General features: G+C 45.0%; 1 protein-coding gene across 4 annotated transcripts in view; it reads left to right on the plus strand.

Moving 5' to 3' along the window:
* The window catches only part of EFCAB5 (EF-hand calcium binding domain 5), a 1,692,224-nt gene that overhangs the window by 1,468,955 nt on the left and 196,404 nt on the right, over positions 1-26,865 (plus strand). For all 4 annotated transcript variants that reach the window (XM_044054470.1, XM_044054473.1, XM_044054471.1 and 1 more), the window contains 2 exons: positions 317-469; positions 906-1,006. In XM_044054470.1, coding sequence (XP_043910405.1) covers positions 317-469; positions 906-1,006 — 254 coding nt within the window. The remainder of the gene's footprint in view (positions 1-316; positions 470-905; positions 1,007-26,865) is intronic.

Genomic DNA, 26,865 nt, shown 5'->3' on the forward strand with positions numbered 1-26,865 from the left:
GTACCAGAAGTTCAGAAATTAAAGAAGTCTCTTGTTAAGATGAGCATACTGTTATAGCATGCACGGGAACTCCACTTGGTTGATGTCTGTACTTTCTAGGAACCAGTTGAGTCAGTTGAACATACTGTAACTGCAGTACAGTAATGCTGCGAAAATGGACAGAATGGAGCAGAGCAGATAAAATGAGTGAGACTTCATCAAACTGACATTTCATCAAACTGAGTGGGTTAAAGTCAACTCCATTCTGGAGAAACAATTGTGTTACCTTACCAGTGCTTGGATGTATGCATTGTTTTACTGTTCTCATTTTTCTTAGGGTGTTTCTAAGACCTTTGGAATAGCCTATGCTCATGTCCAGGGACGCAGGAACATACTCCGTGTGATAAATAGTGCCATGACCTGGATACATTATAGAGCTCCAAGCATCAAAACCATCACTACATACATGATGGAACCTGCAACAGACAAGGTAATACTGTCAATATCCTGAGCAAAATCAGTATTTGCATTGTATTATTACATTATTTCATGTTACAGAATATTTAGCTCAAAATGTTTAAATTAATATCTGTTTAGCAGCAAACAAGTCATATTAAAGGATTAGCCTTAGTCACGACTTCTAAGGATGCATGCACCACTTCAAAGATGTTACTGCAATTGTACATCCATTTAAAATTGTTTAAATTGTTTTCAGAGTCAAATGTAAACCACAGCTTTCTTCTTGCTAGAACAGAGGGATCTGCTTTGCCAGTACTTTGACATAAAAAGATTTGATTTTCTCTAATGCTGTATTATGCACAAAGTGATATAGTTAATGAATATCAGGTTAAGGGCTGGGGTCATTAAGGTTATTGTTGTAGTCTTTCTATAATGTATTAAAAACTTATATTTACTTTCTATTTAAGGCAGCAAAGTATGTATTGCGCAAAATGATGACATCAAACAAAGAACTTACTGAAATGCATTCACCTCCTGCTATTCTTCGTAGGAATGATAATCTTTTCAGGTGAGGAATGAAAATGTACCGCCCACTGTGAGATATATGCATCGTGTACTATTGTTCATTTTGAACTCCTCTTGGTGTAGCCATTCAGACAGTGTTTCTGTTCTGTTTCTCCTTAGCATCATTTCTTGTCATCATAAAGCATGCCCTTTTTCTTTCTGACAGTGATTACATTCATTGTAGACTCCAGACTTCCTTTGCTCAGCAATGAGAAGAAGAGAGTAGTAATGTGAAGCTTACAGTAAATCTGTCAGTCCACAAAGACTAAAATTAAATTTTCTGTTCCCTTCCAGTTTAAGCCATTCCTAACCTGTGAAATGTGAATGTAGTGGACATATGTGGAATAAGGCACCCGCTGCCTTGTATTGCAGACTTCAGTAACTGCATCACTAGCAAAACTTTTCAGGCAATACTGATTTACTGCAGTAAGACATGGTCACATTTCCATCCTAAAAAGGCATAAATATTGTGGAGTGCTTAACCTTTCTTCTCGTGTTGGCTGTCAGGTTGATGGATTGTTACCAAAAGCAATGTGATAAATACTACTAATCAATTTCTGATTAAAAACAAATTATAGAAGCATGTCAGATATCAGAGAGGGTCATCCTTCTATTAGTTTGCTGTCTGTTAGTTAGAAAGTTAAGTTAGGAAAGGTTTCTTATTCTCATTTCTTTCCTTGCTTATGGTACCTCTTATGTTGACTACATGATAGTACAAAAGTACTAGATTACCTGTTTTTGTGATTCACTTAAACCCCAGAATGTTTTGCAAAAGGTGAAGGTGCATTTGTACAACTACTGTATTCTAGGTTGTACCACAAACTTCAGTGTTGCAGCATGGAGCTTACATGGGCAAAATAGTAGTTCCTTTTATAAGGTAAATTCATAGTGTGTGGCACGGAAAAACATGTATATCTGGGACTTTGTTTACCCTTGCATCTCTCTTATGGTTCTTTGTACAATCAGCAGGGTGACTTTGTAGCCGATGGGTATCTCTATTCCCTCTGCATATGGACCATATTACAATACATTTCATTTTGCTGCTCCTGCAGATGTACAACCACCTTTTTCTTTCTTTTGTGCATGTGTGTGTGTGTGTGTGTGTGTGTGGGGGCACATTTTAGATAATTCTTTACAGACTATTTTTCTCTGAAACAAGTTTTGATAGGCCATCTCCATCATAGTTAAATATTTTAATGATTATCATTGTGGGAGTTAAAATTCTGCAAAATATTACATGTGAAGTTATTTTATTGTCATAGTTCTTTCTGTGACATAAATAACTGTGAAGTTTGTGCCTTTCTTAATTAGGTCAGCTAAATTCACTTATAACAACATCAGCCCAGGCATTGCCTCAGCAGATAGATTCACCAAGCAGCTTTATACCCGCATAAAGAAATGTGTAGAAGTGGCAGTCACATCAAAATCCAAATTTAAAATCAAACTATCGTGGTGGTCCACCATCATAAATAAAATCTACATTAAAAGAATAAAACTCATTAGAATATATAGCAGATATGAAAACCCCCACATAAAGAAAAATATTAGGAATGTGACTAATAATTTTAAAAATACTTTTGGATCTGTCATGGCAGCCAGTAAAGTCAGGTTGACATTTGAAGCCAAAGCCAATTTTAAATCCTTCTTTAGTTATGTTAGAAAGCTAAGAAACAACACTCAATGTACAGAACTCATACTGAATGACAAAAGATACCAAATAACATAAGTGCAAATCTTACTCCGAAGACTACGATCCAAAGCCCTCTGATCCCTGTAGTTCTCAGCCTCTCCCCCCCCCCATCCTTACTAAAGAACATGTACTGAAAGTGCTACCCAAGACTAAGAACACTTCCTCTATGGGACCAAATACCATGACTGTCTTTTTGATAAATGGTTACAGGCATGCCTTGGTGGAACCTGTACATAAGCTGTTTAACCAGGACCTGGCTAAGACTCAGTCCCTGAAGTATGGAGTACAGCACTGGTGATGATACTTCATAAATTAGACCTTGCTACCAACCCAGGAAACTATAGGCCCATCAACCTGATGAGTATCATTTGTAATGCATGACAACAGACTTGAATAACATCAGGCTAGATCCACAGGAATTTGGTTTTGTAAAAGATAAATCCTGTCTAATGAACCTGGTTAATGGCTTTGAGAAGGTTATGGAAGCTATTGAGAGTAGTCACACTGTACACACAGCTTACCTTGATTTGGCCAAGACATTTGTCACCAACCCTCATGCTAGCATAATTAATAATGTAAATGCATTACAAATAGATCCTTATGTGGTAAGATGGGTAACAAATTGACTAAAAAGACGGAACCCACACACTGCAGGTGGCAGGGACAATGTCAGAAAACATGACTGTGACCAGTGGTATTCTGCAGAGCTCAGCGTTAGGACTGTTTTGGTTGGTATTTACTCCTCTGACCTACAGACTAAAATCCAAGATCAATAGCTAATTAAGTTTGTAGATGTCTGCAAACTGGGAGTCATTGTCAAATCTCCCTCTGACATAGAAGAACTCCAGCATGAGCTAACACCTATAAATGTCTGGTGTATTGACAATGGGCTTAAATTAAATACTGAAAAATGCAACATTTTTTCATTTGGCAGATAAACCATCCTCCCAGCATATATCATTGACAATGCTCCACTTCAAAATGAAAATGTGGTTAGAGACCTGGGAACCTTGGTTAATAAATCCCTTTTCTTTGAACACCATGTAGCAATAGTTGTCAGGAAATCCTTCTACTTGGGGCAGTTGATCACCGAGGGAATATCATCCAGATCAAAAGAGATTATTGTCCCATTGTATTAACCACTGATCAGACCAGTTATAGAATGCAATGCTCCCTTTAGGATGTAACTCACCAGGCATATACCAGTCAGTTAGAATGACTCCAGAGGCTCCTAACAAAGAGGATCATTGGCTTAAAATTCCTACCAGAAAAGACTGTAGAGGCACTGTCCCTCTTTTCAGTATCTTAAAAGTTCTACAGAGGTGACCTATGCCTTGCCTTCCTAGCAATCAGAGATCCAGTAGTCCAGGACCTCTTTTACCCTCCTAAATCAAATAGTCCCTCAAATACCAGAATAAGAGCTCTAAACCTGCTTCAACACATCAATAAAACAAGGTGAAGTAAAGGATTCATTATTCAGTATCTCCTTCACCTCTAGAATACTCTTCCCCTTCCTTCAAATGGGACCTGGATAGTTGGATGGATATTCATAAATTCACCAAGAGCATGACTGGTATAGGTCTCCTTGAGAAGAGAAATACATGCTAGGTGGGAACTGGCAAGGAATAATGGTTACAAAACTCAGTAGCCTTGAATTTCCTATGATACTACGAAGGAACTTATAGAGGACAAGGTTGCTCCCTATTCAGATGTTGGCACTTGAAATGCTGAGTGTCAAAAAGCTAAAAACAAGACAGAAAACCAGGGGAAGAGTGAATTTTGAAAACTGCTGTCCTCCTCAAAAAAATATTTTTTGCATCCCTTCAAACCCCCATGTGGGGTGGGTAAGCCCCTCGCACCACCCAAACATATATATACCAACTCCAAGATTGCTGTACCTTAGAGAAAAGGGAATATTCTGAGAAAAGGCATCTCGGGCTTAGTATATGTAAGTTGTGCTTTTGGACATTGTCTTTGCATTTCAGGACTCGCTCTAGTGGATCCCAACATTTCAAATGGTTACCGGACAAAGTACAAAGCACACCTGTCAGGGCCCTGAGAAATTTTGCAGAAGTGCTGGCAGGTGCTGTGAGAGAACTTCTTAACTAGTTGATAACACTGGGGCTTACAACACCACAAGCAGACCATATTAGTACCATTTGGGACAGGAATGTGATATAAAATAACTTGAGCAAGAGGGAGTATATAAATATTTGGGAATTGATGAAGGATCAACAATAAAACATAAACAATGCAAATAAAATTTTGTAAGGAATAATTTAGAAGACTTAAATTCATCCTGAAAACAGCATTAACATCTAGGAACAAAATCCAAGCTATAAACCAAATTGCTCTTCCTGTCCTAACTTACAATTTTGGAGTGATTGGCCCAAAAACGTGTTGGATAGATTAGTTAGGAAAGCAAGAAGGATGCTTCATGCTCACCAAATGATTTATAAAAATCAGTGCATACCAAGATTATACATTCCCCGTTCCAAAGGAGGGATGGGCCTCCTTGAAACTGATTACATGTATAGATCTGCAACTGTGGGACTCAACACATATCTACTGACCTCACAAGATCCAAATGTAGTGAAAGTTTTGAAACATGACAAGAATAAATCTAAGAAGACTTCTCTGCTTAATCTAGCAGAAACGGAATTCAAACCAGAAGTAGACAATAATCAGGCAGCAACTGATTGTGCTCAAAAACAAAAGAAAGAAGCTAAGGTGATGGACCAGATAAGAAGGCAAGAAATGTGGAAAATGCATAAATACAGTTGCAAGTGTAAAAAACTTTGGAAGGACCTCATGTTGATCAGGAACGAATGCAGGAATGGTTAGGGAGAGGTGAATTCAAACCAAAAGATGAAAGGTTAATATTGGCAGCTCAAGATAGTGGGCTATGTACTCGCTGGTTTACAAAGTCCATTGAACATGTGGGAGAAACAGGCTAATGTAGGTTTTGTAAAACCAAACTAGAAACAGTTGCACACCTCATTGCTGGTTGCGATATACTAATGGCAGAAGGACTGTATACTGAAAGGCACAATAATGTGGCAAGACTGTTGCACTGGGGATTGTGCAAACATTATGGTACTGAAGTAGCTGAAAAAACACTGGAAAAATGAGCCACAAAGCATCATAGAAAATGATGAAGTTTACATCACATGGGATCACCCATTGCCAACAGTTCAAAAGATAGATGCTAGAAAAACAGATATAGCGGTCCATGAAAAGAAGACAAGGGTAATATTGATCATTGATATCTCTACACCCAGTGACTACAGTGTCTTGCATACAGAGAAACACAAAGCCATAAAATATCAGTATCTGCATGCAGAAATGAGAAAAATGTGGAAGAAAGATACCCAGAAAGTTTAATATTAGTAGGAGGAACGGGTCTTATAAAAAAGAATCTACAATCATACTTAGATATGTTACCAATACATGTAACCACATACGAATTGCAGAAAGAGCCATTACTGGGCATATTGCGGGTGCTGCGAAGAGCACTTTTGGCTGACATCAAAGATTGAAACAATACTAATTTCATGAAGTTTAATCATACTTTGACTTAGGAATGGGGCCCATTTTCATCATGGTATTAGAAACCCAAAAGACATGGAGAAATTAAAAAGACAAAGTACCATTGCACAAGAGGGGGATGTAACAATATCTCCAGGGAATTATAGACTTGTAAGCTTTACCTCAGAAGCTGGAAAGCATAGAAATGATACTGAGGGGAATGGCCCCTTGCTCCTTTCACCTGTGGGGCATAGGAGTCCTGTCCCACACAAAAACTGTAGCAGTATTTTCTTGCTTTTGATCTGCAAAATTTGCAGAACTGTGCTATTACCGAAATGAGATTCATTCAGCTATACCATATCTGTGAAAAGCTGGTGCAGATATGACATCACTTTGGTGAACATAGGATCTGAAGTAGGAGATTCATTTGTCTGCAACCTGTGGGTTATGGATCCGATATCGGATCCGAACCGGCATGGTTTTCCAGCTATGGATCCGAGCTCTCAACTCCTCCCCTCACCCATAATGCCCTGCTCTCCCTACATGACCTCAGATCTTGTTTGCCGCGCTGGTGACCAGATTGGATTTTAGAGCTCTTCAGCTAAGTGTTAATTATTGCATTTTTCAGTGCTAATTTTAAAGATTTTCAGTTAGTTTTGTGTGAAAGTTGTAGGTTCCCTATCTTTATAGCTTAAAGTTTTTTAGTTTTAATAACTTTTATAACTTTTAGTTACCCTCCCCTCACTGGTGCGTAGTGTGTGTTTGGGCCTGTGTTTGCTTGGCTAGTTACCCTTTACTTTCTTTAATTTTCAAGAATAAAGTAAAGTAGTAGTAGTATCCTTAGGATGTCTGAACCCCCTAAGGCTTTCTTTTCGAAGTGCTCCGAGTGTGGCCATAAGCTTTCCCCTGCTGATGGCCACACTCAGTGCGTTCGATGCCTTGGGGTTGAACACCTCACTTCTGGATGTTCCATTTGTGCAGGGTTCAACCCCAGGGCATTGAAGGAGCGGAGGTCGAAGCTGGTCCTGGCGGGACTTTTGCCCCCGGACTCGGCTTCGGCTACTGCTCCTTTGGGGGGGTACCGTGTCTACGGTTCCCTCCTCTTCGGCTCCCCCTCCTCCACCTGGGACTCAACCTCCCTCTAGTGGTTTGGAGGAGAGGGAAGCTAGAAAGAAGGACCGGAGGGAGAAGCACCATAAGCGGCGGGCCGAGACCTCTGTTTCGGCCCCGCCTGCCAAGCGGGCTTCTCCTCCGGCCTCCTTGTCTGCTGGTTCTCCCCCTCCTCGGCTCCGGGCTCCTGTGTGCTTCTCACCGGGACCAGAGGAGGAGGAGACCCGATCTCCATCGAGGCTATCGAGGAGGCACTCAAGGCCTACCTCGGTAGCCTCGTCGAGATCCACGTACAGTTTATCTGATGCTGATCTGGACCGGATGATGAGAAGGTTCATCCAGGCCCAGATGCAGATGGGAGTGCTCTTGCCTCCCCCCCCCTCTGGGGGGGAGCTTGACCCCTTTCTTTAAGCCTATAGCTCCTTCTCCGACCCACTACCCGGGTTCGGAGCAGTTGGAGCCGAGCAGCTTCGGAGCTGGGGGTGGGTCGGCGCCGATAGTATTGGGTACTTCGGATCCGACCCTGCCCTCGAGTGCTTCGGATCCAACCTCTTGGAGCCTGGATCCGAGCTTCGGATCCGGGGGGATCAGTGCTCCTTCGGCGCCATCGGTGTCGGAGCGCACTGCCCCCTCGGATCCGAGTGCTTCGGTGCCGGCTCCGATCCACTCTTCGGATCCGAGGGGGAGCCGATTATCGGATCCTTTGGTCGAGGTCGGCTCCCCCTCGGCTTTTGATGTAGTGGAGAGGGCCCTGTTGAGGGTTTCCGGACCCCCGGCACTTGCTTCGGCTCCGTCCCGTGCTCCATCTGCACTGGGCCAGGCTTCCACCATCCGGCCACTGGGACAGCCCGCTCCTTTGCCCCAAGTTGTTCCTTTGGAACATGACACCGCTTGCGAGGGGTCCTCTGACAGCCCCCTGGAGGATGCCCCTCGCAAGCATACGTGCAAAAGGAGGCACATAGACTCCTCCGAGTCTCTCACAGAAGACACGGATTTGGAGGAAGGGGAAGGCTCCCCAAGATCACCCCCCGAGGATGTCTCCTTTGGAGACATCATGGAAATGCTTCGCATAAGGGGGGTTGGTCTGCCCTCAAGTCTTCCTCGGACGAGTCCGTGTTCTTGGAGGCATTTGAAGTGGGCCCGTCTACCTCTTGGGTGTCCCCTCCTGCCGACCCCCTGGTGGACCTGATTACCACCAGGGCGTGGAAGGATCCGGACACCGTGGAGCCAATCCCAAAAAGGCCAGACCGTATACTTAGTCCCCCGGCTGACCGTGCCCACTGGAGTAAGGGGCCTCCGGTAGATGCCATGTTGACGGCGGCAGCCACCAAGAGGGAACTTGCTCAGGAGAGCCCCTCAGTCCATCCCCCGAGCAAGGAGTCTCGGATGATGGACCGCTTGGGGAAGCGAATGTTTAGTTCAGCGACCTTTTCAGTGAGGGAGCTGAACTACTTGGCACATGTGATTAGGATGCAGCGCGATCTGATCAAGGAATACGCTGCATCCCCCCCAGAGTCCATGTCGGAGGAGGACAAATTGTTGCACTCCACCCGTATGGCCACTCTCAGGTCCGTGACTAATACCTCTATGCGGTTACTGTCCCATGCTACGGAGAGAGCCGCTAGAGCCGCAGGGACAGGCCTAGTTACTAGACGTCAGGCCTGGCTCCGTCATTGCGATTTCACGGAGCCCTTCAAGGTGTCATTCGCGAACGCTCCCTTCGATGGTTCTGCCCTTTTTGGCAAAACTGTTCATGATACTTTGACCCAGAGCGAGAAGGACGGGAAGACGCTGTCTGCCGTCGGAATCCACTTCTCTGTGCCCCAGAGGCCCTATTCTAGGAACCAAAAGGGCCAGAAGAAGATGTGGTTCCGGAAGTCGCAGCCATCCCAACCCGCTCCGGACAACCAGTCCTTCCGTGGCAGAGGAGGACAGGGAGGACGCCGCCCCAGGGGCAGAGGGGCCCCCAGGAACTTCGGGTCCAGAGAACCTTTCTCTGAACGGCCCGTGCAGCAGCCCTGAAGGGTTGCCCGGCTGCTCCACTCTGGAGGCAGTCGGGGGACGTTTTTCGGAGCACCTAGCGGCATGGGAGTCCATAACATCAGACCGCTGGGTCCTCCGCATCATATCCAGAGGATACCGCATTCCATTTCATCACATTCCAAAATTGAAGTCCCTCCCCAACGTTCCACCCGGTCAGTGGGAGGCCGCTTTAGCAGAGATTGGCCATCTGCTAAAGAAAAGAGCCATCCAGCCCGTCCCCCCAGACCAGATCGGATCAGGGTTCTACTCCAGGTTCTTTTTAGTGCCAAAAAAGACGGGGGATCTAAGACCAATATTAGACCTTTCACTCTTGAACCTGGCAGTTCCCAAGGAGAAGTTCCGAATGGTTACCTTACAGTCCATTCTCCCCCTTCTGGGAGAAAATCACTGGATGTGCTCTATAGACCTCAAGGATGCGTACTACCACATCCTAATGGACAGATGCTCCAGGAGGTTTCTCCGCTTCCGGCTGGGAGCCAGTCACTACCAATTCAGGGTCCTTCCCTTTGGTCTCACCACAGCCCCCAGGGTGTTCACCAAAGTATTAGCAGTGGTAGCGGCCCACCTGAGGCTTCAGGGGGTACAGGTCTTCCCTTACCTGGACGACTGGCTCCTCACTGCCCCAACAAGGCATCTACTGTTATTGGCGCGAGATTCCTTTCTCCATCTAGCTCCCCATCTGGGCATCACAATAAATGCAGAAAAGTCCAACCTAGCCCCTACGCAGTTCATAGATTTTATAGGTGCCAGGTTAGACACGAGACGGTTAAGAGCCTTCCTCACTGCGGACAGAATTCAGAATCTGCAGCTCCAGGTGCGGGCCATCCTCCACTCCAGCTCAGTTCCGGCGGAGTTGGTCCTGAGGGCTCTAGGGTCCATGGCAGCAACGATAGCTCTTCTTCCTCTCACCAGGTTCAATATGCGGGTCCTTCAATGGACACTCCTAGTTCAGTGGTCTTATCTTGCTCTTCCTATGCATCATCCCATTGCGATCAGCAAGGCTTGCAAGCGGTCCCTCCTGTGGTGGCTCCACTCACAACATCTCCACGGAGGCCGTCCCTTTTGTGCTTCTCCCCCTCTCGCCACGGTGACCACGAATGCCTCCCGCCTCGGGTGGGGGGGGCATTTTGCAGGCCGGACGGTCCAAGGCACGTGGAACGATTCAGAGACCTTACTGCATATCAATGTTCCAGAGATGAGAGCAGTGCTCTTAGCGTTGCAAGCTCTACAGGGCTTTCTTCCCTTGGGAACTATTGCAATTCAGTCGGACAACATGTCTGTCGTCTGGTATATCAACAAACAGGGGGGAACCAGGTCTTACCCTCTTTGTCGAGAAGCCATGAGAATGTGGGAATGGGCAATCTCCACCAACCGCTTTCTCATCGCAACGCTTATTCCGGGTCAGTCCAACATCCTTGCGGACAAGCTCAGTCGCACCATTCTCTCCCCTTACGAGTGGTCTCTCAATGCTCAGGTAGCGAAACGCATCTTCGCACGGTGGGGAACTCCTTGTTGCGATCTTTTTGCGTCTCCCTCAAACACCAAGTGCGACAGTTTTTTCGCTCTAATCCCTCCTCCCGGAGATACCCCAAGAGATGCTCTGGTGCATGCTTGGCCCCCCGGTCTTCTTTATGCTTACCCCCCTTTGCCTCTGATGCTCCAAGTTCTTCAGAAAGCCTCTCGGTTGGGGTGCAGAATGATTCTCATTGCCCCATTCTGGCCTCGACAGATCTGGTTCCCTTTCCTAAGGTCTCACTCGGTGAATCCTCCTTGGATTCTAGATCCCATTCCGGATCTGATATCTCACCCGTCCCATCTATCAACCCCGAATCTGGACAACCTGAAGCTGACTGCTTGGCTGCTCCAGTTCCACTCCTAATCAGGACTCCCAGTATTTCGTCTCCAGTTAAGGCCATCCTGGTAGCGGCTCATAAACCATCTACCAGGAAAGTTTACCGCAGCAAGTGGAAACGGTTCTCCATTTGGGCGGAGCGGCAAGGTCTAGACCCCTTCACAGTTCCCCTTCCTCTGGTGCTTGACTTCCTAACCACTCTTTTTAATGATGGTGTCAGCAGTTCCATGGTCAAAGTGCAACTTGCGGCAATTTCTCACTATCATATTGGTCAAGACTCCAGTCCACTGATGTCTGCCAAATTGTGTAAGATTTTTCTAAAAGGTACTTTTCTCCTCAGACCCCCTGTAAAGCAAGTGGTTCCTCCTTGGGACCTATCATTGGTTCTTCAGGCCTTGACCGCTCCCCCCTTCAAACCTGCGGCTACGGTAGATCTAAAATTTTTATCTTTCAAGACGGCATTTTTAGTAGCCATTACCTCGGCCAAAAGAGTTTCAGAACTTCAAGCCTTATCCGTTAAGCCTCCTTACTTGGTCTTTCATCCGGACCGTGTATACCTCAGGACCAACCCGTCCTTTCTTCCTAAGGTAGCTTCTGAAGCAAATATTAATCAATCCATTAACCTCCCTGTTTTCTTTCCTAAATATCAAAACAAAGGTGAATACAAGCTACATTCCTTAGATGTTCACAGGCAACTTAGATTTTATCTGAACAGGACAGCTGGTCATAGGCAATCCGACCAGTTGTTTATTTCCTTTGCTAAATTCAACTTGGGTAAACCAATTTCCAAAGTCTCCTTATCACGCTGGATTTCGCAGTGCATCTTATTGGCTTATCAAGCTTCTGGAAGGCCCGCACCGGAGGGAGTGCATGCCCATTCAACCCGGTCAGTCTCCACTTCAGCGGCCTTTAAAGCTAGGATTCCTCTGGATGATATTTGTTCAGCAGCCACTTGGGCTTCATCTCATACCTTTATTTCCCACTACAAGTTGGATATTACATCTAGAGGTAGAGCATCCATTGGCTCCGCGGTGCTCCGGAATATCCTTCCATGATGGCCGCCCAAGATTCAGGTAGCTGGGGACTCTGTCCCACAGGTTGCAGACAAATGAATCTCCTACTTCAGATTTAGAAGTTATGTACTCACCATAACGTTCCATCTGAGTAGGTGTATTCATTTGTCTGCAACCATCCCACCCTCCTATCCCCCTGGCCTTGTCAGTTTCCTGCATATTATGTGTTACCCTTTTTTAGGGTATTTTTATTGTTGGCAAACTCGATCTGAGGTCATGTAGGGAGAGCAGGGCATTATGGGTGAGGGGAGGAGCTGAGAGCTTGGATCCATAGCTGGAAAACCATGCCGGTTCGGATCCGATATCGGATCCATAACCCACAGGTTGCAGACAAATGAATACACCTACTCAGATGGAACGTTATGGTGAGTACATAACTTCTAATTCATAGGTTGGTACTAGGCTATCAGCCCTAGGGTCTATACAAGCCTAGCCATAACAATTCCCTGGCTATTTCTTCCCACACTATTTACTTCCCTGGACCCGTGTCTAGCAGGGCGACTGATGTGATCCCCAGGTGAATTTCCTTTCTCCCATCCAATTGTCAAGGTTCCTTTTGAAGAGGGCCAAAGAGGTACTCTGCTTGACATGTATGGGCAATCTACTCCAGAGTCTGGGGAGTCTCTGGATCAGGAACCTATCCCTCCAGCATGTTTTGTTTATTGTGATGACAAGGTTTAGATCCCTGGAGCATGTGGCTCTGAGGGATTTCTTTAAGTGTAGCATGCCCAACAGCTCTGGGTTTGACATGGCCTTGTATGTTAAGCAGAGATTGCCTCCGAGTAGACAATATGCGACAGAGTATAGCTGGAGTTTTTTAAGGCGGTCAGCGTAGGGAATCTGCTTTAGGCTTGTGATTCTTTTAGTGAGGTATTTCTGTGGCCTTTCCAGTTGTTGCAGATGTTTTGAGAGGTACATACCAAACTGGGCGTTGTATTCTATAATGGTTCTAATGAGGGATGAGTTACAGTGGGACAATGACCTCTTTTTTTCTGGATGAAAAGCCCTTAGTGATGAGGTGTGCCACATAGAAGGATTTCCTGACTGTTGTGGTGATGTGGTTATCGAAGGTGAGACCACTGTCCACCTGTGTCCCTAAGTCTCTTATCACACTTTCGGTGTTTAGTGTACTGCCACCTATATGGTAATTCATGGGTACATTTTTTTCCCAAAAGGGATAACTATACAATGTTAAGTTGTCAATCTCGCCTTCATTCTTGCTGGATGGGTTCGGAGCCGATCCTCGGCTCCGACTCGGCACTTGCTAAGCTGGAGAATCACTTTTACCAGCTCGAGGCAGCCCTATATCCCATGATGCAAGGCGGTAATTACCCAGATCTTGTTTGCCGCTTCGCTCATGAGGTCACCTTCTTTACCAGCTCCTGGTAAGTGAACTTTCTTTACATTTTCAAGGAGATTTTAAAATGTTTACTCCCTGTTAAAGTTAGTTGTTACCGATTCACTTAGACCTTATTCCCGTTAGTTCCTCGATCCCTTTCTATAATTTTTCTGTCAGTCAGGCCTTTGGCCTTCCCATCCAACTTTTTCCTGTCAGGATTTTTTGTGTAGGTGTGTCTGTGCTTTGCTTTAGAGTAATTAAGGACTGAGTGTGTTAGTGTCCTACTAGGTCATGCCAAAAGACACTAGGGTCTCAGGTTTTAAGAAGTGTGACTCGTGCTGTCAGAAGATGTCTCTGACAGATGGTCACACTTCTTGTATTTATTGCCTGGGACCCCTACACCTGCAGGACTCCTGTGCTATCTGTCATTCTTTCAGCCAGAGAGTCCTGCAGGAGCGTAGAAATAAGTTGATCCTCAGGGGTCTCCTTAAGCCTGAGAGCTCCCCGGCTAAGGTCGGTTCCGGGAAGCCCTCTAAGCCACCCAAGACCCCGACTTCAGTGTCCAAGTCTGTGGCCTTGGTTCCGACTCCTCCAGAGTCGATATCGGCTCCATCTGGAGCCGATCCTTCCTCCTTGGAAGTTTCTGTATCAGTGCCGATCGGCACCGATACCCTGGCTTCGGCACCTGTGTCGGCTCCGGCTGGAGCCGATACCCTAGCTTAGAAGCATGTTTCGGCTCCGGCTGGAGCCGAGACCTCTCTATCTCAGCTCGGAGCCGACAAGCTGTCGGCTCCAACTGGGACCGAAGGTTTGTCGGCTCCGATGGCTCCGTCGAGGAAGAGGTCTAGATCTCCTTCACTGGAGTCTATCCACTCGGCTCCGGCCTCCCCCTTACTTTTGGAACGGAGCCATCGGAGCCGATCGTCAATGTCTTCCAGGCTCTCAGACCATGATTTGGAGAGAGTGGTGAGTAGACTACTAAAATCACAGGCATTGGCCCAGATGCTCCATAGCCCGTTTCAACAGACGGCCGCTATTCTACACCCTCCTGAGATTCCTCCTTCGACTCTCCTTCAGAGCTCGGAGCCGGAGATTATTGGTACCGTGACTGTTGCGGCTTCGGAGCCGATACCACACCTTTCGGCTCCGTCGTCTTCGACTCCTATCTCCTCCTCGAGACCTTCCTTGGAGGGATCCAGTCGTCGGGCTTCCCTGTTCGGTTCCGGGGGGGCGAGTGGCATCAGACCCTTGTCCGACCCCGCTCTCAGAGGGGAAACTGGCCCTCCATTAATCCCTCCGAGGATGAGTCGGTATACCTGGAGGCTTTTGGATCTCGACCCTCTACCTCCTGGGTGTCTCCGCCTTTCGACCCCCTCATGGAGGTGATAGCTTGAAAGGCGTGGGCATCTCCTGATTCTGTGGAACCAGTCCCCAGGAGGCCTTCTAAATTTATCACGGCCCCCACTGAGAAACAGTTTCTTACGAAAGGTGTTCCAGTTGATGCCATGGTGGTGACAGCCGCCACCAAAAAGGAACTTGCAGATCCTTCCGTACCAGTCCATCCTCCTAACAAGGAGTCTAGGACCATGGACAGGTATGGTAAGTGGATGTTTTCCTCAGCGACCTTTGCTATGCGTTCGCTGAATTATTTATGTCACTTCACCTGACTTCAGAGAGACATCCTCAAAGAATTGAGTGAGGTAGTACAGGATCCGTCAGCTGCTGGGGCTCAAGAGGAGATTGCCTCTCAGCTTGGAATCCTAAATTCCATCACTAACTCCTCCATGCGGCTCATTTCTTATGCAGCCGATGGGGCGAGTAGAGCCGCAGGAACAGGAGTGGCTCTTAGACGTCAGTCCTGGATGCGGCTTTGCAATTTCGCAGACCCCTTTAAGGCGTCCTTCACAAATTCTCCCTTTGATGGCACTACTTTGTTTGGGCCTCAGGTGAAGGACACATTAACCAGGTGCGAACAAGACGGCAAGACTCTTTCTGCCGTAGGAGTCAGTTTCTCCACCCCTTCTAGACCTTACCCCAAAGGTCAGAAGGGAGGGAAAATGTGGTTCCGAAAATCTCAGGGAGTCACGCCTGACGCACGTGGTCAATTTACCCCCAGAGGCAGAGGGGGTAATAACAACAGACGCCGCCCTAGGGGCAGAGGAGGTCCGCAGAACCAGGGCAGCAGAGAGCCTCTCTCTGACAAGCCCTTCCAGCATCCCTGAGGTGTTGCCCGATTGCCCACCCTTGGAGGCAGTCGGGGGGAGATTGTCGCTGTACCCAGAAGCCTGGCTTTCCCTCTCTCAAGACAGATGGGTACAGTCGATCATATCCGAGGGTTAAAAAATTCCCTTTGAGGAATGCCCCTTCCCTCAAAAAGGTTCCCTTCCAGACATTCCACCCGGTCTAAGGGAGATTGCGAAGCTAGAGGTATCAAAGCTTCTAAGAAAAAGGGCCATCCAACCAGTTCCAACAGATCAATTAGAGTCCGGAATCTACTCAAGGTTCTTTTTGGTTCCCAAAAAGACGGGAGACTGGAGACCAATATTAGACCTCAGCAGACTGAACAAGTCTGTCAAAAAGACAAGATTTCGGATGGTCACACTTCAATCGATTTTGCCCTTCCTGGGCAAAAACAACTGGATGTGCTCCATAGACCTTCAGGATGCGTACTATCACATAAAAATCCACAGACGCTCCAGAAGGTTTCTCCGCTTTCGGCTGGGGACCAGTCATTTTCAATTCAGAGCCCTGCCTTTTGGTCTCACTACAGCCCCCAGAGTGTTCACCAAATGCATGGCAGCGGTCACAGCTCACCTGAGACGTCAAGGATTCCAGGTGTTTCCGTATCTCGATGACTGGCTCCTCTCAGCCACCACCAGGCATCAACTTCTCCAAGCCAGAGATTATACTCTATGTCTCTGCGGTCAGTTAGGAATTTCGGTCAACTTTCAAAAGTCTTCCTTATCGCCCTGCCAATCTATTACCTTTATAGGCACAAATCTAGACACTATTCGGATGTCAGCAAACCTAACAAATCAAAGAATCCTAGATATCCAAAACCACATTCGGATCATCCTATCCAGCAAAAGGGTACAAGCCAGGTTGGTCCTGAAAGTGCTGGGCCTCATGGCAGCTGCCATCACACTTCTCCCTCTGGCCCGTTTTTACATGCGCCTCCTACAATGGATGTTGTTCACCCAATGGTCCTTCCAGCAGCTTCCCATGTGTCACAAGATCCTGGTGACACAAACCTGCAAGAGCCATCTATCCTGGTGGACTTCTTCTCCCCTAATCCATCAGGGCAGACCATTTGTTACCCCGGCCCCGGTAGCCACGGTCACTTCGGATGCCTCCCTGATCGGGTGGGGGGGCATTATCAGGGCAGGATGGTTCATGGCACGTGGCAACCGTTCGAATACCACCTGCACATAAATGTCCTAGAGATGAGAGCAGTGCTTTTAACGTTGCAAGCCCTCAACGAATTTCTTCCCTTAGGAACTATTGCAGTTCACACGGACAACATGTCCGTGGTGTGGTACATCAACAAGCAGGGCGGAACCAAGTCCTATCCCTTGTGTCGAGAAGCTCTCAGACTTTGGCAATGGGCGATCTCCTCTCATCGGTTTCTGGTAGCAACGCATATCCCCGGGAAAACCAACATAATAGCGGACAGATTGAGCAGAGCTATACTCATGCCTCACGAGTGGTCTCTCAAGCAATCCATAGTGGAGGAGATTTTTCAGAAGTGGGGCCGCCCATGCTGCGATCTTTTTGCTACACCCCAAAACAGCAAATGCCCACACTTCTTCTCTCTCTTTCCACTTCCGGGCCACCCCCCCAGAGACGCTCTTACCCAAGATTGGCCCCGGGGACTTCTTTATGCTTTTCCCCCCTTTCCGTTGATACCTCAAGTACTCCAGAAAGCTACCGTCTTGAGAGCCAAAATGATTCTCATTGCCCCTTACTGGCCTCGACAAATTTGGTTCCCGTTCCTTCATCGCCATCTTATGGTGCAGCCTTGGCATCTGGATCCAATTCCAGATCTTCTGACCCACCAGTCGGGTCAACTGCACCGATCAATTCGTTCCCTCAACCTCACTGCTTGGTTGCTCCACTTCCTTCCTTAGCCAGGCTTCCTATGATCTCTAACCCCGTTAGAGATATAATAGTAGCTTCTCTGAAGTCCTCTACCAGGAGGATTTACTCTAGTAAGTGGAAACGTTTCTCTTTTTGGGCAAAGTCTAAGAACATAGATCCTTTTACTGCCCCTATTCAATCGGTCTTGGACTTTCTTGCTGAAATTTTTCGCTCTGGTTCCTCTGCTTCCACAGTTAAGGTCCAGTTGGCAGCAATCTCTAATTTCCATGTCGGATTTGCAGACCACAATATCATGTCTCACAAACTTTGTAAAGCTTTTCTCAAAGGGGTGTTCCTTCTTAAGCCCCCTGTTAGAGATCCTCCACCACAGTGGGACCTAAATCTAGTGCTGGCATCCTTGATACTTCCCCCTTTCGAACCGGCTGCTACATGCTCATTAAAATGTCTTTCTTGGAAGACTCTCTTTCTAGTTGCTATTACTTTGGCTAGGAGAGTGTCGGAACTACATGCCCTCTGTGTTCGTCCCCCTTACTTGGTCTTCCACAAGGATAGAGTGTCCTTAAGAACCAATCCATCCTTTTTGCCTAAGGTTGCTTCTAAAACAAATTTAAATCAATCCATTGACCTTCCTGTATTTTTTCCCAATTATTCTAACAGGGCAGAACAAAAACTGCATTGTCTAGATGTTCATCGCCAACTCAGATATTATTTGGACAGAACAAAGCAATTTAGGAAATCTGATCAGCTTTTTCTTTCCTATGCTGAAAATAGGAAAGGTCTTCCTGTTTCTAAAGTAACCTTATCCAGATGGCTATCGTCTACCTTTTCTGACATTTATCAGCTGAGGGGCAAACAGCTGATCTCAAAACCTAAAGCGCATTCTACTAGAGGTCTAGCCACATCTACAGCTTTTCAGGCTAGACTACCCTTGGACACTATTTGTGCAGCAGCCACTTGGGCCACTCCTCATACCTTCGTTTCTCATTACATATTGGATTTGGCCTCCAGGGACAGGGCAAGTTTTGGTTCCACAGTTCTCAAGAGTCTGTTCCATTGAGCCTCCCAGGATAAGGGTGCTAGGGATGCGGTGCCATCCAGCAAGAATGAAGGTGAGATGGACAACTTAACATTGAGAAGTTATGTACCTACCATAACGTTCCATGTTAGTTGTCTTCTCTCGCCTTCTTTCTTGCTTCCCTCCCTCCTGTCCCCCTAGCCTGAACAGACCTTGTTTTTCCCCTTCTCAGGGAGATTGTTCTCCCTCGGACACCAGTTAGCTCGGGATCTCTGTTACCTGGTTCCCCTTACAGTCTTCTAGGCTAATTATTCTGCTTTCCTTCTGGAAAGATTGCGGGCAGTTTTCCTCTAGATACCAAATGAGATCTGGGTAATTACCGCCTTGCATCATGGGATATAGGGATGCCTCGAGCTGGTAAAAGTGATTCTCGAGCTTAGCAAGTGCCGAGTCGGAGCCGAGGATCGGCTCCGAACCCATCCAGTAAGAAAGAAGGCGAGAGAAGACAACTAACATGGAACGTTATGGTAGGTACATAACTTCTCATTTCTTGGGATTGAGCTTGAGCCCATGGCTCTGGCACCAAGCATCTGTTTCTGTAAGGCCCTTTTATAGAGTATCCACATCATTTGGGGATTCAATAATGGCTCCCAGTTTGCAGTCATCTGCGAACTTTGTTAGCCAGAGTCCCTTAGTGTTGGCCTATACTTCAGAGAAGTAGATGCCAAACAAGAGCGGTCCCAAGACTGAACCCTGAGGTACTCCAGTTGTCTGGAGCTGGATTTGGAGTCAGCTACTTTTACAATGTGGGTTCTATCAGTAAGCCAGTTAGCAACCTATTGGGTGACGTAGGGATTAATGCCCAGCTTAGTAAGTTTATCTATGATTCCAGAGTGGGGGATGGTGTCAAAGGCCATAGCAAGGTCTAGATAGGCTGTGTGGACCACCTTACCCTTGTCCATGGCTCTGGAGACTGATTTGAAGAAGTTAGTCAGGTTCAGGAGACAAGATCGACCCTTCACAAACCCAAACTGGGTGGGGTCCAGTGTTTGAAGGTTGCCGATGTCTTTGTTTATAAGTTCCATGATAAGATGATCCATGGCCTTGCAGATAAGGCTCGTCAGACTGATGGGATGGTAGTTTCCAGGATCCAAGGTGGATCACCCCTTGTGGAGTGGGATAACTGTAGCTCTGGGCCACTCAGTGGGCACAAACCTGAGGTGAGGCTATGATTAAACATGGCACTTAGGTGAGGTGCCAGTTCATATTGTAGTTCATGTAGTACACAGCCTGAGATGTCATCTGGTCCCATGGATGCTGTATTCTTAGCTTTGGAGAGTGCGTTTTTTACCTATGTGGCCATTATTACTGGAATTTGGCAATCTTCCGGTATTGAGATGGGCCATTTAGGGGGTGAGAGGGGGGTAAAGTTGGCACTGAATCGATCTGCCAGGATATTGGCAATACCCTTGGGATCAGTATATTTAGTGCCATACTGTTTTAGCTCAGAGCAGATCTGAGCATTGCCATTTAGATTCTTGACGTAGCTATAGAATGCCTTGTGGTTGTCTTTGAAATCTTTGTCAATTTTATTTTCGTAACTAGCTTTGGAGGATTTTATGAGGGATCTCAGTTTCTTACTGAGGCTGGTAAGGGAGTTTTTTGCATCCTGGGATTTTCCTCTTTTCTGCAATAGTTTCTTCCTTTTGTTGTAAAGTTTGTTTATGGCAGGGGACCACCAGACTGGCTTCCTTTTTTTGGATGAGAGCATCTTGGCTGTATTTGGGATGGTACGATTCATGCATGAGTGGATGTGCTCTTACAGTGCCTTACTGTAGGATTCAGCAGTTGAACTTTCAGTTCCCTTCTGCATGGGTGTCATGAAGTTTGTCACTTCTGACCTGAGTAGCATGAAGTTGGCTTTGGAGAAGTTTTTTATGGAGGTTTCCTTACTGGGGGTGGGCGTGCAATGTGGATGTTAAGGGTGATTAGCTTATGGTCAGACCTGACTAACGAGGTGGTGACCATAGGTGTGGAGCATCGATTTCCCATGTTGGTAATGACCAGGTCTAGGATATTGGAGCCCCTGGTGGGATTATGGATTAGTTGATCCAGGGTGTTGGAATTTATGAATTCCAAGAACCGTTGGGCAAAGATATTAGTACATGAGTAGTTTTCCCAGTTAATGGCAGGGTAGTTTAAATCACCCAGTATTAGGGTGTTTGGTTCTTTCTTAATGTTTTCCAGTATGTTTAGAAAGGTGTATTGAGAATCTTGGGGTATCTGTAGCAAGCTAAAAGTTGGATTGCAGTCTTACCTAGTGTTAGTTGCACCTGGAGAATTTCTGACGCATTGTGTTGGGCAACTAGCCTGGTGGTGTGGATATCCTTGGTGAATATTAACACTCCTCCACCTTTAGTGTTTCGGTCCTGGTTTGGTGGCCGAAAAGTCTGGTAAGAGTTGTAGCCTGGTAGTGCAGGGGTGCTCTCTGGAGCCTTGAAACAGGTCTCAGTTATTGCACAGATATTGATGATCTCCATTTTTAGGAGTGTCTTGAGAGAGTGCATTTTGAGGTTTAGACTTCTAGCATTGAGTAGCATTACCTTCAGATTTTGCATGCTTGTACCTGTTACGGTGATGATTTTGTCCTTTGAACTTTGCCTAAAAAAGGCACTATAGGGGTGGCAAGAGCCTTAGCCAGTAACCTGAATCCCAGGGGCGACAGGTGCAGACCATCTCTGGCAAAGCATCGTGGTCTGTCGATCATGTCATCCCAGGCAGACAGATACTGGATCCCCTTTGAATGACACCAGAAGCTTAGCCAATTGTTGAAGTCAATCATTTTGTCCTTATATTGTGGTATCATTCTGGGGAAGGCAGGATGCTACTCAGGGCTAGGGTCATACCTGCCAGGGCCACGTGATCCGAGAGCTCTTCCATGTCTCTTTTCATGTAGCCAGGGAGGTACGTCTCAAGTCATTCACTCCAGTGTGGACAATGACAGAGTCATATTTGTATTTGTTGTGGAGTGACTTGAGTGCATGTGTTATGTGGCAGATCCTGGCACCCGACATGCAGCTGACTGTAATTTTCTCCTTGTTCAACCTGGTGAGTGGGACATCAGTGTGCCGGACTATAGAGTCACCTATGACTAAAGTGTTAGGTACGTTGTCTTGCCTTAGGGGCTGTTGCTGGGTGACACACTGGTGTTGTGAACTATGCGACACTTTGGTTGTGATTGGTGTTTGTTTGCGTTTCAGCTTCAGAGGTCCTTGTTGCTTGGGCAGGTTACAGTTAAGGGCCTCTGCATATGTGGATTTAGTGTTGCTATATGTGGGTGTTGTTGGTGTGGGTTTAGAAGGGCTATGTGTTGCTTGAGGTGTAGTGTGGGTGTTAACCTTCTCCTCTTGACTGTCTAGCACAATCTTGGGTGGAGAGAGCTTTGCTTCCATTTTGGCTATGTAAGTGTATCTCTCACAGGTTGTAGTGTTGGGTGGTAGGAGGAGAGGGTTGTCTGTGTACATGAGGCAATTGCTGCATTGCCCCAGTATGCCCAGATTCACCAGGTGGACAGGAGAAATCACCGAAAGCTGACCCTTGGACATGCCTGGTTTGGTATTTTTTTTTTTTTTTTGTAAAGTGCAGGAGCTGTTTTCCCTTACCTTAGCAAGGTGCTTTGCAATTATACACTGTTTAGTGCCTACTATTAATTTCTCCTTATTAACAAGGAGAGTTGAGTGCTTGTATCAGTTTAAGGCTTCCTAGTGCTTTCCAGCAGGTATTAGAGCAAGTGCTAGTCACAGGGATGCTTAAAGGTAAGATGAAAAAAAAATGCACACTGTAGTGTGCACTAGAGAAGTTAGATGTGAAAGTAGGTAACTTAAGTTTTACCTGTTTAAAAAGTTAAGGTTTAGTGGAGAAGTTACTGTTTTTAAAACAGCAAGATGGATTGAAAGGGGTGGTCACTTTTATATTCTGGTACTACGGAATACAGTAGGATGGCCAATACATTTAAATAGTTGAAGGGGAGGGATTTCAAAAATGATGATTTTGTGATTAATCACACAAGCCAGTGAAAGTAGAGAGGAAATGAGATATATTGTCAGATTAACATAAGAGGCAGGCAACTAGAAATACAGTGGTATTTAACAAGACACATGTAACTGGGTGGGAAAAAATTTCTGCCTGACTCCGAAGAGACAGAGCTGTGGCCTCTTTTGAAGTTTTAATATGCAGTTAAAGCAGAATGCATGTAAAATACAAGATAAAGAAAACAAACCACAGTATTCAAAATATAAAAAGGCAATAAAGTAATACAAAGTACAAAAAAATAAAAGCAAACCAACCTTTCCTTCACAGCAAAGTCTAGCAGAGTCTGGATGAGCCTTTCTGAGAACTTCTTCAAAGGGGGGTGGTGCTGTCAATCTTTTTACAAAGGCAAAGAGTTCATAGGAACAACCAACCTGATGGATAAATGCCAATATAAACTTGTGGCTTACATTTCATGGCAGTCCAGTTGAATTCAGTTCAGTAACTATGTTACAGTGGAACTTGATGTAGGAATCCATTTGATGTGGTATACTGCCAACAAAGCCAAAAAAGGAGCATGGGGAAGACTAAATAACGAAGTTTGCCTGAGTGACAGGAAGCAAAGGGAAATTGTTAGGTGAATGCTATCAATGGAGATAGACATGAACATGGTCCCTCAGATCTCAGGCCTGCGCCAAGTGATTTTCAGGATCTCCATCTCAGATATCATAAGATGCACTGACAATATGGCCTATCTTACCATGGATGATACAAATTATGGTAGACCATAAGCCCACAGAAACAGATATAGTGAGACCAGCAGAGTGTACTGAAAAAGACAGCTAAAGTTTGAGGAATGGAAGAGTAGAGTACTTCTGCTTAGAATGTACATATTAGGAACAACTACTTGTAGTTATAGTGACTACTAAAATGAACCACAAGTGGTAAAAAGAAAAGCAGAGGCCAAAGCCATTAAGGTATTGGTGTTTATCTATGAGAACACGTAGGCAGAAAAGAGATATTTTGCTATAGCTCTAGTCATCTTGATATAATAATCTATATGGTTATTATTATTTTCCTTAAGGATCTGCTCCAAAATCCCACTTTCTCTCTCCTTAATTCTTGAACTAGTGAATCCAAAGAGCAGAATGAAGAGGCACACTCAACACTCACACTCTTCATTCTGCTCTTTGGATTCACTAGTTTGTGGTTTTGTGATTTTTCAGTTCGTTCCTTAATTCTTGAACTAGCCCCTGCTTCATCATCATTCCTTTACACTTTTATTATAACCTTCTGCTTGTGTTATTAATATGAGCCTTAACTTCATAGCTGTAAAATATCCATTCAAGTCTGGTAATCCTAACCTACTTTATCCTTTTGAGAGGATCATATTATCCCATTTAACTTTTGCCTGCTTTCCCTCCCAGATACATTCTTTCAACACTTTATTAATTATTGTCCATGACTTTTCCTCTGGTTGATAGAAATATGCTTCAGCTCTATATAAAACTGAAGGGACTAAAAACCTTTTTCACTGCTTGTATCTTATTATGCATAGCCATAAACAGGAGCTTCCATTTTCTCAGTTTTTATACTGTCTCTTGTTTAGTCTGTTCCCACATATCCTTAGCTGCCATAAGAGAAGCCATTTTAATCCACACTCCTAAATAATTTATTTTATCATGTCCCCATCAGTATGGGCATTTTCAAACCAAGTCATAACTGGATGCAGCATGTATGGACATTTATTTCTGGAAAGACATGAAACCCTCCAAATGATCCATAACACTGAGATGTACTTTTCTGGATTTTTTTAAGTACAAAAGAGTATCATCCTATATTTGGTTACTATACCAATTACATCCTTGCATTTCTGAGTCTCTTATTTTCTTTGTCAGTGGCTGTAACTATAAAGGTAACAACAAAGGGGAAAGAGGACACCCCTGCCTGGACCCTGTGATCAGACACAACTTATTGGAGAGGACCCCCCCACACACACACACACACTTTAATTCTTGCCCTCAATCCTTCATGTATCCTCCTAATTAAACTTATTATTGCATCAGGGAATGCAAATGCTTTTCATTGCCCTACTCATAAAGTCCCAGCTTACTCTTTCGAATACTTTGTCTACATCAAGGCCAAACAACAACAGTGGTATTTTCTTGCATTCTGCTTTCCTTTAGGTCATCATTGTTTTTATTTTATTTCTTTATGCATTTATTATTATTATATTAACATTGTCAAATGTTTGCATAACCTTTGCCATTCTTTTAGCTAGTATAGACATAAACACTTTATAATCATGGTTTAAAATTTATATGACTGTATATAAGGCTGGATCTGAAGAGTTTTTTACCCCCTTTGTGTAACACAGCCACCATAGCTTTCTTCCAGGATGTTGGTGCTTCCCCTCCTTTTAAATTACCATTAAACAAAATCTTACAGATTTTTATCACTTTGTTCCTTTGTAATTTCCAGACTTTCACAGGAATACTATTTGTTCTTGGTGACATCTTTGCAGATTGATTGATTATACATCATTGTTCTTATCTAATCTCCTTCTATCTTAGCTATTAATTGTTGTGCCACATCGTCCTCTAATCTTGACATAATTAAGTCTTCTGTACGTATTTCCATTTGTGCTCTTTCTTGATTTTCACACCCCTCTGCTTTATACAAATTTTCATAAAATTTCCAAAATATCTCTAATACCTCTATAGGATCTCTGGTTATTTTTCTTGTTGTAGGCTCCCTGCATTTTGCAACAACCTTTTTTACTTTTTGTTGCCCAAGTCACTGTACTAAAAGTTTTTGTTTTCTGGAGTTTTCAGAAAATAGTTGCTGAACAGCAATCTTTTTAAACTCATACACTTTATCCAGATACTCCCTTATTTTTTCTTTTGCACTCTGCATTTTCTCCTCTTCTTGTTCTGGGAGATTCACTTTATTCTGCAGTACGTTAACCTTTGTCATCCCCTCTAAATAATTATTATTTCTTAACCATATCTTTCTCTTTTATTTCTATCTTATTTTTTAATTACATTTTCATTTTATCCCATTCTCTAGCAATTTCCCCTACCCATTTCCTGAGATATTTCTCTTTTTAACAGGTAGGTAAGAAAGCACCAGTGTCTCTTTTTTAATTAATTGCCCTGCATTTTTATTTTAGTTGTTTATAGGTGCATGATCTGAAATAGTATGTGTGTAGAAGCTATCAATTAAATGCCTGTGTTCCTGTGAAATATATCCAGTATATCACAATTATTCTACCTTGGAAAATAATGTATAAACAAACACCAATCACAACCAAAGTGTCACATAGCTCACAACACCAGTGTGCCATCCAGCAACCCCTGCCTGGACCCTGTGATCAGACACAACTTATTGGAGAAGACCCCCCCCCCCCCACACACACACACACACACTTTAATTCTTGCCCTCAATCCTTCATGGCAAGACAATGTACCTAACACTTTAGTCATAGGTGACTCTATAGTCAGGCACACTGATGTCCCACTCACCAGGCTGAACAAGGAGAAAATTACAGTCAGCTGCCTGTCGGGTGCCAGGATCCGCCACATAACACATGCACTCAAGTCACTCCACAACAAGTACAAATAAGACTCTGTCATTGTCCATGTTGGAATGAATGTCTTAAGACATACCTCCCTGGACTACATGAAAAGAGACATGGAAGAGTTCTTGGATCATGTGGCCCAGGCAGGTATGACCCTAACCCTGAGTAGCATCCTGCCTTTGCTCAGAACGATACCACAATATAAGGACAAAATGATTGACTTCAACAATTGGCTAAGCTTCTGGTGTCATTCAAAGGGGATCCAGTATCTGTCTGCCTGGGACGACATGATCGACAGATCACAAGGTTTTGCCAGAGATGGTCTGCACCTGTCACCCCTGGGATTCAGGTTACTGGCTAAGGGTCTTGCCACCCCTGTAGTGCCTCTTTTAGGCAAAGTTCAAAGGACAAAACCACCACCGTAACAGGTACAAGCATGCAAATTCTGAAGGTAATGCTACTCAGTGCTAGAAGTCTAAACCTCAAAATGCACTCACTCGAGGCAC

This window comes from Protopterus annectens, chromosome 13.part0 (genome assembly GCF_019279795.1).
Source record: "Protopterus annectens isolate FY-2018-M chromosome 13.part0, PAN1.0, whole genome shotgun sequence".
Classification (NCBI taxonomy): domain Eukaryota; kingdom Metazoa; phylum Chordata; order Ceratodontiformes; family Protopteridae; genus Protopterus; species Protopterus annectens.